This window comes from Xiphias gladius, chromosome 6 (genome assembly GCF_016859285.1).
Source record: "Xiphias gladius isolate SHS-SW01 ecotype Sanya breed wild chromosome 6, ASM1685928v1, whole genome shotgun sequence".
Lineage (NCBI taxonomy): Eukaryota > Metazoa > Chordata > Actinopteri > Istiophoriformes > Xiphiidae > Xiphias > Xiphias gladius.
The window spans coordinates 24,441,386-24,456,451 of record NC_053405.1 but is presented as its reverse complement, the minus strand read 5'-3'; the positions used below and the strand labels follow the sequence as shown (position 1 = coordinate 24,456,451).

At 39.7% G+C, this 15,066-nt stretch overlaps 1 protein-coding gene across 2 annotated transcripts in view; it reads right to left on the bottom strand.

The window, feature by feature from the left end:
* The window catches only part of cyfip1 (cytoplasmic FMR1 interacting protein 1), a 33,351-nt gene that overhangs the window by 9,995 nt on the left and 8,290 nt on the right, over positions 1-15,066 (bottom strand). For both annotated transcript variants that reach the window (XM_040129135.1, XM_040129136.1), the window contains exons 3-22: positions 13,085-13,174; positions 12,501-12,578; positions 12,009-12,110; positions 11,719-11,900; positions 10,888-10,984; positions 10,430-10,558; positions 10,203-10,307; positions 9,801-9,892; positions 8,087-8,204; positions 7,626-7,748; positions 7,259-7,384; positions 7,005-7,171; positions 5,878-6,025; positions 4,691-4,844; positions 4,434-4,590; positions 3,267-3,363; positions 2,542-2,618; positions 1,733-1,841; positions 1,511-1,630; positions 1,089-1,288 (exon numbers count right to left, since the gene is read on the bottom strand). In XM_040129135.1, coding sequence (XP_039985069.1) covers positions 1,089-1,288; positions 1,511-1,630; positions 1,733-1,841; positions 2,542-2,618; positions 3,267-3,363; positions 4,434-4,590; positions 4,691-4,844; positions 5,878-6,025; positions 7,005-7,171; positions 7,259-7,384; positions 7,626-7,748; positions 8,087-8,204; positions 9,801-9,892; positions 10,203-10,307; positions 10,430-10,558; positions 10,888-10,984; positions 11,719-11,900; positions 12,009-12,110; positions 12,501-12,578; positions 13,085-13,174 — 2,471 coding nt within the window. The remainder of the gene's footprint in view (positions 1-1,088; positions 1,289-1,510; positions 1,631-1,732; positions 1,842-2,541; positions 2,619-3,266; positions 3,364-4,433; positions 4,591-4,690; positions 4,845-5,877; positions 6,026-7,004; positions 7,172-7,258; positions 7,385-7,625; positions 7,749-8,086; positions 8,205-9,800; positions 9,893-10,202; positions 10,308-10,429; positions 10,559-10,887; positions 10,985-11,718; positions 11,901-12,008; positions 12,111-12,500; positions 12,579-13,084; positions 13,175-15,066) is intronic.

Genomic DNA, 15,066 nt, shown 5'->3' with positions numbered 1-15,066 from the left:
TAGGTTTATGAACAGTCACATACTTGTTTAGCTGACCAACAGAAAATTAATAGGCAACAATTTTGATATACAATTAGTCCTGTAAGCGTAAGTATTTTTGAAGTAAAAACAGCAAAATTTCTCTTGTTCCAGCTTCTGGATAGGTTTTCTTCGTCTTTTATGATGCTAAACTCTTTGGGTTTAAGACTTTGTTGGACAATACAAGTAACTTGTGTTAATCTGTGGGAAATTGTGAACCACATTTGTGAAACCATCAAATGATCTAATTAATTACTAAATAAATCAGAAGACTAATTCAGAATGAAAATAATCGTTAGTACTGTCATTACTACATCACTGTTACCACTGTGCACCAAGTTTGATGTGTGTCAGTTTGAAGCTGTTTGATAAAACAACTCTATTTAGGAATAGACCCCCCCCCCCCCCCCCACACACACACACACACACACAAAGCACAATATTAAGTAAAATCATTAAGGTTTTAAAATTAGATTTTCTACAGGTCCAGCGCTTTAAGATTTAGGTGATCTGTAGTATAGCACTTTAGTGGTGCAAATGCCAAAACGAATTTGCAACCCATTGAATGGAGTGAAACTGGCCTTTTGGAGCTCCTTGAGGTCTGAGGCTACGGGGCAGTTTTCCCAATTTGCCTGGATAGTAATCCCACCTTGTCTCATGCATTTACATTTACATTTGCATTTCTGTATTTTAATCTGGGTTCGTCATTCTGACCTTTCAGTGATCTTTACCATATTTTATGTTTATTTTCATTTTGAAGTGTATATCTGACCCAGAGCAGGCTATTTCCTCCTGACAATGCCACTGTGTGCCACCTGTTCATTATGTAATTAATCATCAATATATCCACCACATGACCATTAATCATGATTGCAGCATGTTGGCAGGAACTCATGTTTTAAAAAGTACTTGGGTTGATGGCTATTTTAGTAAGATATCACTTTTGAACAAATGTCAGAGTTAATTAGCTAAGTAGTTTACCACCAGTAGACTCAAACTCCAGAAAGGACAGGTATAGTATTGACCGCAACCGTGGATTGTGACTCAGACAGTGACCGAACCTTACACACCTGTTGGTAGAACCATTGTAGCAATAGTTGGGCAAGAAGTCATAGTTGAGCTCCCAGAAGACGTGCAGCGTTATCCGGCCGTAGGGGGCCGACACGTTGTGGTTGGCCTCGCGGAACATGGCGTCCAAGCTGTCCAGAGTCAGAAACTTACTGAGGAGCTTGTGTGTCATGCGGTTGATCTCCAAAAGACCTTCCAGTTCCTTAAACCAAGTAATACACAGAAAAACAGTCAATAATGGCACATCAACGCACAGTTCCTAATCTCACATCAGTCAACGGACAAACTTTAAATCATAAACAGCTCAAGTCTGCCTCTGGAAAACACACACAAAAGTATCAAATAATAGGAACAAACAGAAAAATACTCATGGAAAGAAAAAAGGAGGATGTTATTTATTTATAAAAGATTAAAATGAACATACCATGATTGAGGTGAGGTCCTCACTCTCAAAACGATTGATGGCCAGCTCCAAAGACTTTGAAAGGGCAGCCGAAACCCTCTGAGTGATGAGCCTGTTCAGATCGATGGAGCGACCTAGGAGCTGAGGTTCACAACCAGTTGGTGTGGGAGGCACAACATGAAGGCAAAATAATGAAGGTGGCAGTACAGAGGGATCGAGACGCATGATTGGTACAGTATATACCTGGACGTGGCGTTGCTTCAGCAGGGTCTCGTAGCGGTTGGAGGCAGGCCAGGGAATATTGGCCCCTTGGTTCTTGCAGTCAGCCCTCAAACGTTTGTCAAGCAGAAGACTGAGGGATTAAAAGGAAAGGGGAAGTCAACTGTACAGGGTGTTTTCATAAAAGTGCTAATTCACATCTTTAAAACTATTTTTCTTTTAGAAACTACTGCATTACAATAGTGGTTGTTCATCAACTCCAACCATCATGATTTTGAAGTGAATGTTAAGTAACACCACAAAAAGTGAATATTGTTATAATAATTTTTCCATACAATTGAATCTTTCAACAATATATTCATTGCTTTTAGCTCATTATTTCATCTGTCTATCCATTTATTGCTTCAGCTAACGCTATCTATGTAAACAACTGATCCATTAATTTTAGCTAACAATGCTCACTCGCTGACTAGTTTTTATGTACTCTCAGTGCTGAGGTGTTACAAAGCTGGTGGGAGGTACAGTATGTACTGGGCAGTAACCTACCAGCTGGTAGCTCTCCGGTCGGTATCACACCAATTTGGATGGTTCTATGTGGATAGTTATTTTCCACCAACACAAATAAATAACTATACACATTATTTTAATCAAATCATAATTTCTTTTTTTTCAAAATTAGTTGAGCTACTCCACAATCTTTCCAAGTACCTCCTGGCAACTTCAGAAGTACCCCGTCGTTGGAAATGATGGCATTACAACCCAGGTCGACCTGCAACACTCTTACTAATGGGGAAAAAAAGTCCATAAAAAGTCCATACAAATGTTGCACCTACCTCCCTGCTAGAATCTTGTAGTACGCAAATATCTGATCAGCCAGCTTGTAGACAAACTGATCAAAGCACAAGTTCACCTGAAATAATAACAGAGGCTCAAATTAACATGTATATTTGAGAATACATGTTCAATCTGTGATGACTATCTTATCAGGGAAGAAACTCCACCATAAAACACAATTTTTTCACCGTTTTGAAACGTTGCACTTGCAAATCCAATTTTTAAATCACTTGTTACTAAGTAATGCAATTAAATAAACTTGTGTTTAAGTCCTGTCTTTGTCAGAAGAATAGTCATTTACATTGATTTTGAAAACTTGACATTGCATATGGTGTTTCTTTACTCATATATTATGACTCTATTTTGAATGATGGAAATTGACATGATCTGACATGAACAATTCTTCTTTACAGGAAGTCCTTTTTTTCTTGCCTCCTTTGTGATAATTTCTTTGTCTAATTCCTGCTACACATAGACAAAGCTTTTTGTAACTACATTAGTTGCATTTATATAAGCTGTTACATAATGCCAGGGAATCCAGTTTAATAATAGCTAACTGGGTGGACAGGCGACTGAGAATAACGAGCAAAATAGATGCACAGAATGCATTTGAGACAGACAGCATAATGACAATATATTTAGAGAGTTGACATACCGCAGTGCAGCTGCATCACATACCAAAGGAAATCATTCAGTATATACACAAAATATTTTGGTCTGTTACCTCAGCCTCTATTTCGTCATAGAGGAACTGCTTCTTGAATTTGGTCAGGGCGTAGTGTGCACTGTCATTGTACAAATCCAGGGGATACAGCACATACCTGGAGGGGATTGAAGAAAAAAGAAAAAAACATTTAATTCCAAAATGCCTTTATTTGAATTCAAGAGTGAAGAAAATGTCCCTTCAAGTGTAACACAATTAATTTATAGAGCAATACGAATACAGGTTGAGACTGGACTATGGCAATGAGCTAAAAAGAAGGAAAGCTGATAGATATAAAAAGTGCAGAAGGTAAAACAACTGTTATATCGGTCGAGTCAGATAAATCCAATTCTGATGACTCATTTCAGTGGTTTCAGACATAAATTCGGGGAAATATTTATAGCATTTTCAGTTTTAGAATTTAAATATATTACATTAACATAAGTGAATGTGCTGCACAGCTTGTCCACCACAGTGCTGCAAAAGTATTACTGTTTCCATACACTATACAGTCAGCTTTGTTTTGACACAAATTCAAATTCATTTTGGCTCCATACAACAATTACTGTCAGTATTAAATATCTATACAGTTAATACGCAGAGTTCTTAGCAATTTGGGTGAACATTTGAAGAATTACAGCACTTACAGTACATGCCAGTTGGCTTATGTAAAATGCTGCCTCATATCAACATAATCCTGCAGCAAAGATTTGACAGACATTTATGGTTAATCTCAATTTTTAAGATTTTACCCAGGGTCCTTTTTGAAAACGTAAGATAAGAAGAAACAACCACTGAAGTTGCTGAATGCCTCTGGCCAGTCACACCACCAACAATCTCACACAACCAGACCTCTGTCATGTCAAATTCAAAGCACAGAATGTGGTTAGAAAAGGGCAAAGACACAGTGTGTTTTCTTTGTCCTTCCAACCATCAAGGTTCAACAGGAAGAACTTTCCACCGCTAGAGGGACGCTTCACATCCAATATTTAGACGTGTTAGAAGCTAATGCTAAGGAAAAGCTCAAGAAAATAAACAGCTAGAATGTTGGACGTCTCAAAGATAAAATTAAATTTAGTAAGGACGGGAAGACATATGTGAGGTGTTGGGGAGTAGTAGGAGAGGAATGATTCACCACAGTCTGCACAATTATATTTTTCACAGGGAAAACAAAAATACAAATTTTACTCCATCATGGAAGCTTCCTTGGTCTCGAGGATGTGATCAGTGAGGATCCAGGGCATGGACATCTCAATGGGGAACTGGATCCTGCGACCCATAGTGAGCTCCAGGAAGAACTCTCTGAACCAAAGCTGGGAGAGGTCACAACACTGCTGCAAGGTCTCTGCATGGAAGAGAAAACAGCTTTTATAAGAGAGGTTCCGTCTAACGGCAGTTATGCAGCATTCAAAGGGCAATGGGATCAAACTGCTGTTTCTTCTTACCACTAAAATTCAGCAGATGGGTGTAAAAGAAGGACTCGCGGTGAAACTTCTCAATGTCCAGGATGGTTGGGCCTTCCAGGCCGCTGCGCAGGGTCTTCTTAGAGCCACTTTTGTCAGCAATGAGAGACTCCAGCATGGTCCTCACCATGTAGAGCTTCACAAGTATATATATGCACATATATATAAAAGAGAGAGAAACAACATAAGTGAAACCTCATTACTGTTCACATCCTGGTGGTTCTACTAGCCACATCACCTGCAAGCACTACATATCCTCCAAATACAGGTATTCTAATCTCATTACAGGTGGCTGACTTGTATAAAAGCGTTTGTCTCTGTGTTGCCTCCAACATGTAACAGAATATTATCTCATTAAAAAACTGCAGCTAACATCTACCATCAAATTTACTGGTAATGTGGACATTTTTTTTTTCTCTCTCTCCTCTGGTCGCTCCACTACAGCCGACATGCATCAGCAGGGAGGCTGCAGTACATTTTCCTTTTGATTATCACTCAAAATATGTTTTGAATTAACCTCAGTAAACTCAAACGGGGAATATTTTCTTAGACCTGTTTTCAAAGTGTCTATCATTTACAACTCAAATGACTTGAAATCTGTTGATTTGTGGTAGATAATGGCAGAAGGTGATTGTTAAGGACTTTATAGTCCATGCACCTGGAAAAAAGATTACTTCTTGGAATTGAGCACTAAGCTGATAAATCTGTGTGGTTTATGCAACATGAGGGAGGCTACTAAATAACGACAATGTGTGTGATATGTAATATAACTGCACAGATGATTGCTATTCAGCACTGTAATGTATGGATTTAAACAGCTGCACAAGGACACTGGAAGGTGTGGATTATTTATAGTCATACAGAAATGAAGTGAAGAGAGATCAATATAGAATACACAACAGGCAGGTTTTATGAGACCTTCTGAGCTCATATTATCTCTGTTACTCAGAAGTGATTCAACACTGACATGACATGTTGCAGACCTGAGCTCAAATCTGATTTGCTATAAGGGCACTGCAAGCTTCTTAAGCCTGATTAATGCGGACTGGAAGCAGACGGGGTCATAGTGTGTAAGTGTGTTGGAGGCATGGAAAAGGAAAACAAGAGGGAAAGGTTAAAGCAAGGTGGGGTAAATAATGGGTGTATCAGCAGAGGCGGGGAGGTGAGACCTGTGTACTGGAGGGTCCAACGGCGCGGCGAGGAACCTTAATGTCAAAGCCACCCTTGGGGTCTTTTTCTCCACGTAGGGCGGGATCATTGTGAGGCTCCCGGCCGGTTTCCCAGTCGCAGACCGTCTTCCGGATGGCCTGGAGGACGCTGAGATAAGAGGACAATTCAGAAACTGTACTGAGTTTTCTGGTTAAACGTTGCCTTGAGAGTCTGTGCACAAGTACAAACAGCCCTAGCACTGGCGTAGCTGCAAAGAGCTGCCTATGTGAATTATGAATGTGAAGAATGCAGAAAATGTTATTGCTTGAGGCAAATTTGCTGGAGGGCCTTAGCAACTCAGTAGGATTCATTTTTTATACAGTAAAGAGATTTCTAAGGGGTCCGCTGCACAGAGCAGCAGAGTTTTATCGCTGAAAACAGTGACCCACGACAGCCAAAAACTACACTATTACAGCATTGAGATGGAACCAAAAAGGTACAGTTGTGGGTTGGAAAATCAAAGCAATGAGCTGAAAGATGCTATAAAGCTCCATAGAGTTGACAGAAACTACAGAGTGAGGTGATATTTATCTGTGGGTTCATCACTATGAACGACACCTTTCACTTTATACACGGTCTTTACACATTTGATCCACTAATATTATAAAAATGAAAAGAAAAAAAACATTACTTGTATAGTCTCATCCTCCACTAATGAAGGAGCGGGTGGCAGCCATTTATAGACACTCAGTTCAGGGACTTCTTAAACTTGTGCTGCATAATCCAAATCTTAGGTATCTACTTGTAAGATCAACATCTCTGGAATAAATGTTTTGTTATTTTTATTACTATTTCAAAATAATCCTCCTCTGAAAAATTCTAAATCCAGAATCCTCTCAAGTCTGCCTCTGTTTGGTTCACTGGCCAGCAGTCCTGTCTTGTCATAGTTCAATCAAGGACTACAAACAAAAAATGTTTTTCCTAGGGTTTTTCCTAGCATTCCGGGGTACAGGGACCGGACAGTTCATTTATACATGACAACTTTTGGGTGATACTGACAGAAGGATATACGCGTGGGTGTTGTGTGACAATTTGCAGCTGAGATGTGAATGTGATCAGTTCATTTCTACTGTAGTATTCTCTATACCTCTGGATGACATTTTTCTTCTTCTTGATGGCCTGTCGCAGTGGGTCACGCAGATTGACTTGAGCAAAGTCCTGCAGAGCTGAATAGATGGTGTGACGGATGGCGTGATTGAACACACTCTCCATACGTCCCATCAGCACCTGCAGTCCCTTTATCATAGCCATCACCTGCCATAAGCACAACATTCAATCAGTGGTAACCCCAGTAGCGGTTCAAAAGCCATACTGTATGTATCTGATAAGGCCATAACTGACCTCTACGAGGGCAAACTTTTCCTCGCTTGTGTAGTTGTATCTGGTGGCTCTCTCATACTCCTCAGCGTTGTCAGGGCACTCCTTGTTAGAGTACTTGTCTGTTGGATGAACCAGTTTCCACGAGTACTGTAGACAAAGTCAGAAAGTTTTAAAACATTTGGCCAGTCAAAAAATATATAAATAAACAAAGATTAAGACACGGAGATTGATGAGCCATTCTCACTACCATTGCAATATTACAATATTTTATTTGATTACTATGATCATTCAAGCACATACCACACACACACACACACACACACACACACACACACACAAAAATGATGATAACAATTTAATTGTGATTATTAAGTCTGTGCTTCCGCACCACTTCCATGACGTGAGCACTCCACTGGGAGAGCAGCTGCATGCCCTGCAGGGCCAAGTCAAACAGCTTCCTGTACTCAGCATCTGTCTTTTGGGCTTCCTGACGTCCTGATCCAGTCACCACCTACAAGGACACAAAGTAACACAAAATCCTGATTTTCCCAAAGTTTGCATTATTGCAAAAAAAAAAAAAAAATGTTCTAAAAAAATAAAAAAATAGCAAAAACCGTCAAGTAGGGCCACACTATTCAGTGCCTCTATAAATTGAGTGCAGAATCCAGGAGTAAAATCTCACCATTCAGAATGCGATCATTACAATTACTTTCCTCAACATTTCTGACCTCAGTGCATCAGCAGTTCTGATCCACAAGTCAGTAGGTAAAACTTCCATCTGAATCACACTGAACTGTGACATCTGCTCAAAAGCATCTCACTTTAAGACCTATGGCATTTCATACTAACCTCGCTGTTGCTATAGCGAGCCAGCTCCGAGATGAAGCGCATATGATCCTCACGGATCTGAATCATCTGCTCACAGATGTTGTACTGGGGGCTGCTGGATATAGAGGTGCAAGTCCACCTGTGGGTAAGAGAGAGGAAAAAAACGCAAAGTGAGGAATACATGTATTTGTGTTAACAAAGTAAAGACCAACCCTGAGAGGAAGAAAAGCCAGCCAAAAGGTTCATGGAGACGTAGACAGAGCACATTACAATCTAATACGGCAAGACATGAGGCTGACATAGGATATCAGGCTGTGGCTACACAGATAATATTGTTAGTAGGATAAATTAATTGTTGGTTTTTGTCTATTCAGGGGAGTTGCTGGTTGTAAAAGTAAAAATGCTAACCTTACTTTTTTTTTTTTTTTTTTAAAAAGGTAAGTGGTAGTCACTATATGTATGTCACACAGTGTCACTATATTAGTGCATTTGAGACTTGATATAATGACATATAAGACCAGGAAAACAATATTTATATAAAGGATAAGGCTGGCAATAGAAAAGATTTTTATTATCGTCAAAAAATGTACTTCTTTACATCTATTTGAGTGACATTTATGTTAAGAACCTTAAGAGGTTACAGCCATGCTAACAGCAGCTCTGTGAGGCTGTACTACTTAGGCACAGACATGATTCGATGCATGTTAGCATGCTTATATTTGCTAATTAACATTAAACCCAAATACAGCTGAGACTGATTCAAATGTCATTTTGTTTTGCAGGTATCCAGTAGTAAAGTATTGGTCTAATTGAAATTTTGACCTGATGATGGCACTAAATGAAAAGTTAATGGATCACCAGGTTATTATAATTCATCCTGAGGGGGGAATGGATTTGTGTACCGAGTTCATGGCAATCCATCCAGACACATTTAAAACACTTCACTCAAAACCATAGACCAACCTCATGGTGGTAACTAGAGGAAAAGTCAAGGGAACACCAAAGTCAGTCGAATTCATCCTCTGGGGATTATAATGTCTGTACAAAATTTGAAGGCAATCCACCGAGTAGTTGCTGACATATTTCAGTCTGGACGAAAGTAGTGGACTGACTGACAAACTGCCATCGCCATCCCTTGAGCCACGCCACTAGCATGGCTAAAAACTACACTGCTCAGTGGTTTTAGGAAATTACGAAGCATTTTGAATGTAACTATGTGTGTGTGACTCGTTTGTAAAGATTTACAAGCACAAACTCATTATCGGTTTTGGACTTTTCATGGGGCTTGTTGACAGCGACAAAAGTATAAAATAATGCCAACCTTATTCTTTAAGCTCTATGAACATGATAACCAATATCTATGATAAATGCTAGTTTCATATCATCATATGTATACATTATCAATACAGATAATCCTGTAGCTCTAGATCATGATACTCCAACTTCCACCAGAACAACAGCAAATGATTGATGGGCAAATGAAATGTTGGGAACGATGACACTGGCTTTCTGAGTGTTACACAGCAGGTGGCATTAGGTCAAGACACAGAAAACAACCTTACCCTGGAAGCAGTGAAAGCATTTACCAACACACTAAACACAGCTCTTTATATTTTCATCTCCAACATCTCATATAGTTTTAAAGGATCAGTCTTACTTGGTAATCCATTTATCTGTCAATCACCTTACCCAACAAAGACCTCCTGAACAACAAAACAGTTTGTGTTCATCTCACCTGGATTTGTTCTCTTCAAAGTGGGCACTGGTCTTGATGTACCGGGACAGCTCAATCTGCATGTCACCAAACAGAGGGACCACCTGGAGTTGCTGTGAACACAAAGAACAGACAGATTAGCATTATTAATACCATATTAGACAGTGGAAAAACACTAAATGAGTCTGTCTCACTGAAAACGTAAAACAAATGAGAAGAAGCATGCAAACAACCCATTGGGTGGAAAAAAGTGATTTTGGTTGTCAAAAGAGACATATTCAGGGACTGATTACGTGACAAAGAAAAAGTGAAATTAATCTATATATATCTATATCTATCTATCTACATATCTATCTATCTATCTATATATATCTATATATCTATCTATATATATATATATATGACGTGTATTCACTTCCATACCTTGAAAAACTTGTCAATTTTGGTGAGGTTAATTCTCTTCTTGGCATCTAGTTTGTAGATGTTGCTGCTGTTTCCATCCATGAGGTACAAGCCAAAACCCATTACCTAGGGAAGCGGAACAGTGGTTATATATACACGATGTCCAATACTGTTGTCAACAATGCTCCATTAAAAACGAGCGGGCCGAAGCAATCGTTCACCAGATGCAGATGGGGGGCTTTACTTACTTTGAGCAGCATGTGTTTCTCACTGGGAGTGAGGTACATCTTGTTCTCGTAGTAATCGACACACAGGTTGACAATATCTGCCAGCAGCTCTTCGTATCCATTAATCACTTCCAACTGCTGCTGCAAAGACTGGCAGACAGTGCACGAAAGATGACTGATTATTAAATTATAAAGCTATTAACCATAAGTAGGCTTCATTTAACTGTTGACACATTAAAACACACTGTATGTATTCCTGACTGTATTTCACCTTAGCTTAACAGGATGTCCATTCTGACATTATTTTCAAATCATATTCTTTTATTGACTGCTTGTGTAAATATCTAAATACATCGCAGTTTAAGAATCACAACATTAATGATGTATATTTTTACAGAAACAGCAGTGACACAGTCCTTCCATTTAAAACTATTCAATCTTAAGAATATTTTGTACAGTGAGATGCACATCTGACAAACCTGAGTGATTTTGTTGTGGTTTGCCAGGAACATGGACAAATTCTGAGACTCCTGAATGGATGACGGCTCAGACATCTTTCTGAGGAACTGGGCAGCTCTAGGGTAAGGCAAGAAACAAATTTTGTTATCATTAAAAGAAAAAAAAAAAAAAAAATTAGACCAAACAGACATTAAGCTCCTTTCTTCTCAGTCTAATACAGAGGTTCTCAAACTGTGAGTCACGGGGGGGGCGCAATTGGTGTCCTTATTAGAGTCATAACTCAGTTGCATCTGGCCACACAGACGTGATATGCATATTTTTAAATTCAGCATGACGTACACTTCCTAAGCATATCCCATGGATATTATTATCTCTGATCTCCATTGCAAATAAACATTCATAACTTTACTTAGAAGTAATAGAAAAAAAGATCTTCTTTACAGCTCCAAAACTTTCCTAAGACTCTTCATGTTTTTACATTTTCCTAAGTATCAAAGTAGTCTAGTGATAGTTGTCTGAATACCCATGGGTACATTGTAAACAGGAACTGCTGTCCCATTCAAGTGGTTACTATATTGCTGGAATGCTGACCCTCTCCTCTATCAATTCATACACAGATACTTTCCATTTTTCCTGTGTTGAAAACCTGTGAACATAAAGGAGTTGAGTGGTGGGGCAGCTGTCTCAGTTTTGTCTAAAGGGGAGCCCACATTATCAGAGTTTGAAAAGCCCTGGCCTAACACATGGTGTTCAAGCAGTGAGGTAAAAGAGAACACAGAAAGTTGCCGACTAATGCTGCCATCTAGTGTCTTTTGGCATAATCAACAGTAACTTTCAATGTTTCTGAGTACCGTTTGTAGGCGGAGTGGTCGTTCTTGACGCTGCATTTCATGTTCTTCAATTCATCCAGCACTGCGAACATGTTGATGAACTTTCCGAGGGTCATCAGGTAAGCCTCGGAGACAAAGTCCTTTCTGCGCTCGGTGTGACAGAGACGACGGACCTCCCCACAGAAACGGTCGATTGCTGTGCGCTGAAAGAGAGAAAGAGGAGAGAAAAGGTTAAGTTTATACAACTTGGCCAGACTTCATAGAGTAGACAGTCAAGGAGAGTTTCTGCTGATACTTAAATATATATTTACCTGGAAGTACATGAAGTTCATCAGCTTGGTGACTTCAGGCTCCAGGACCTCCACTGTCTTCTCATAGATCTCCACTCTGTTGGGCTGTTCATTACATTTTACCTAGGATAGAAAGAGAGAAACAAAAACCCATCTAGAATTGCAGGAGAGCATAAGGGAAACCTCATACAGCTTTTGGTCACCAAAATATTATCCAATAAGATTAGGGCTGCAACTAACAGTTATTTCCATGACCTATTAATCTGCAGATTATTTTCCGGATTAAATGTTTTGTCTACAACATGGTAGGAAGTAGTTAAAATTGCCTATCACAAATTCCCAGGATCAAAAAGTGACATCTTCAAATTGATTGTCTTGTCCAACCACTAGTCAAAAACCAAAAGATTATTAATTTTCTGTCAATTGATTAATTGACTAATCCTTTCAGCTTTATATACAATGATATAACTAAGTCACAGGAACACACAATGTTACCAGAAACGCAGTGGTTACCTGTGGAATTGCACGTGAACAGCTCCTCCAGGTGTAGAGCATGATGGCATAGTCCTGCCCCTCCTCCAACATCTCATTCTAATTCAAAAAACAAAACCAAATCGATCAGACCAATCATTTCCGAACTGGCTCACATTTTCCGAGCTAAATCAAAACACAAAACACACATACAGTAGTTAAAGACTAAAACATGCAAGCACCAGTGCTTCTTTTGTAAGTCATTTATTCCCATTGGTTGGCAGGAAAGTGCATTAGTGCTTTCAAGCCGGCCTTGCCTCCATACAAAGTGCTGTTTGATTCCAACCCCAAGCAATTAGTCCCTCGCTAATTAGACACAAAGCCCTACTATTTCTGTTAAGAGATGGTCTGAAGCGTCCATTTGTCCCCGGGCCAATTGTTTCTGGGCCTGGATCTTTTGAGATGCCTGCTAGACAATACCAAATGATCTGGTGGGACAGGCAAGTCCCTTACCAGATCCTGTTCCCATCAAGCCCTTGACCTCTTTCTGGTGAATTTATTTTTCCCACCAAGTCATTAGTGAGGTGAGAGGGAAGACTGACAGACCAATAAGTAATTAAACATACCATGCTAGAGTGGACAGTGGCTTGCTCGATGTATCTGGCGATGCCGGTGACAAAGGCATTTCGGTCCTCAAAGTTGGTGTTGAAGTTGGGCTGTGGGAAGACGGGGAAATTATGTGCACAAAAAAGGACACAGGTACAGGTACAGATGTCAGGTATGATACAGGCGAAACATATGTAACCTAGAGTAAACAGTACCTATGTATGCTACAAGTAAGCAATGCAATGCAATTTGATCTGTCTTTTTTATAATTTAGATTGAATTGAATTTACTTGAGCGGCCTACCCAAATAGATTTGCCTTACCCAAATCATTTCATATTTCTGCATTTATTATTTCTTCCTTGCTAAATTTTGCATGGAAATGCAGTTGAAAGTGTTAACTAATTAAACAGATGGTTAAATGGTGCGTTTATGCGCTACCCTCAGAGATATTCCTCTTTTAATTCCATTTTGCAGCCTCTGACTAATAAATTCTTATCCTATTAGAAACACTGGCATTTTTCATCTTTTGTAACACAGAAAAGTGAAAGAAGCTATACGCATAAATCATATGCTTCCTTTACAGTTTCCTTTATTTACTGATGTATACAGGATCTCATTGTCTTTCTGGGGAAATACTGATATACTGAATACTGAAAGCTGTTCATGGTTGAACAGCTCTGGTCAATCCATGTCCAGAGGGATGATTTGTACTCTTTCCCCATTTTTTTATTCACTGTTTTCTTATAACTATAACAGAAAGTTAGGTTGACTGTACTGTTAACTACAAAATAATTGATCTTTTTTTTTTTTTTGCTGATGATGGGCAACCTTGAGGGAGACTGTGGAAGGAGGAGATGGAAATATTGATAGATAAGGTCAAAGGAAGGAGGTTAGGTCTGTTTGTTTTTGAAGGAGGGGAAAAAAAGAAGGAAGTTTTACTTCTTAATATAACCTCTGTTGTCATGGTGCTGAATTCGTTCAGACAAGGAACAACACTTTATATAGTGCATTCTGACAGTATTCAGACCCCTTCACTCTTTTTGTTATGTTGTAGCCTTCTGCTAAAATTTTCTAAATTCATTTTTTCCCTCATCAATCTACACTCACTATCCCATAATGAAAAAGCAAAAACAGAATTTTAGAAATTTTTGCAAATTTATTAAAAGGGAACAACTAAAATATCACATTGACATATGTAATCAGACCCTTTACTCAGTACTTAGTTGAAACACCTTTGGCGGTGATTACAGCCTCCAGTCTTCTTGGGTATGACGCGACAAGCTTGGCACACTTGGATTTGGGGATTTTCTGCCAGTCTTCTCTGCAGATCCTCGCAAGGTCTGTCAGGTTGGAAGTTGGACTGTCGGTTGACAACCATTTTTGGCTCTCTCCAGAGACAGTCAATTGGGTTCAAGTCAGGGCTCTGACTGGGCCCCTCAGGGACCATTGTCCTTGTCCCTGCCAATGAAAAAAACAACCCCACAGCATGTTGCTGCCAGCGCCATGCTTCACTGCTGGGGTGGCACTGAGCAGGTGATGAGCAGTGTCTGGTTTTATCCAGACAAGACGCTTAGAACTGAGGCCAACTGTTGTGTTATGGTTTCTTCAGACCAGAGAATCTTGCTTCTCGGAGTCTGAAAGTCCTTTGGGTGTTATTTTTCAAACTCAAAGAAGCTTTAATGTGTCTTTCACAGGGCTGCCATCTGGCTCCTCTGCAATAAAGCCCAGATCGGTGGGGGGCTCCAGTGATGGTTGTCTTTCTCGAGGTTCTCCCATCTCCACACTCTGGAGCTCAGCCAGAGTGACCATCGGGTCCTTAGACCCTTCTCTTACTAAGGCCCTTCTCCTGTGATTGCTCAGTTTGGCCAGACGGCTCTAGGAAGAGTCCTTGTTGTTCCAAACTTATTCAAGTGAAGAATTTTGGAGGCCACTGTGCTCTGGGGAACCTTCAATGCAGAAGAATTTTTTGTCGCCTTCCCCAGATCTGTGCCTCGACACAAT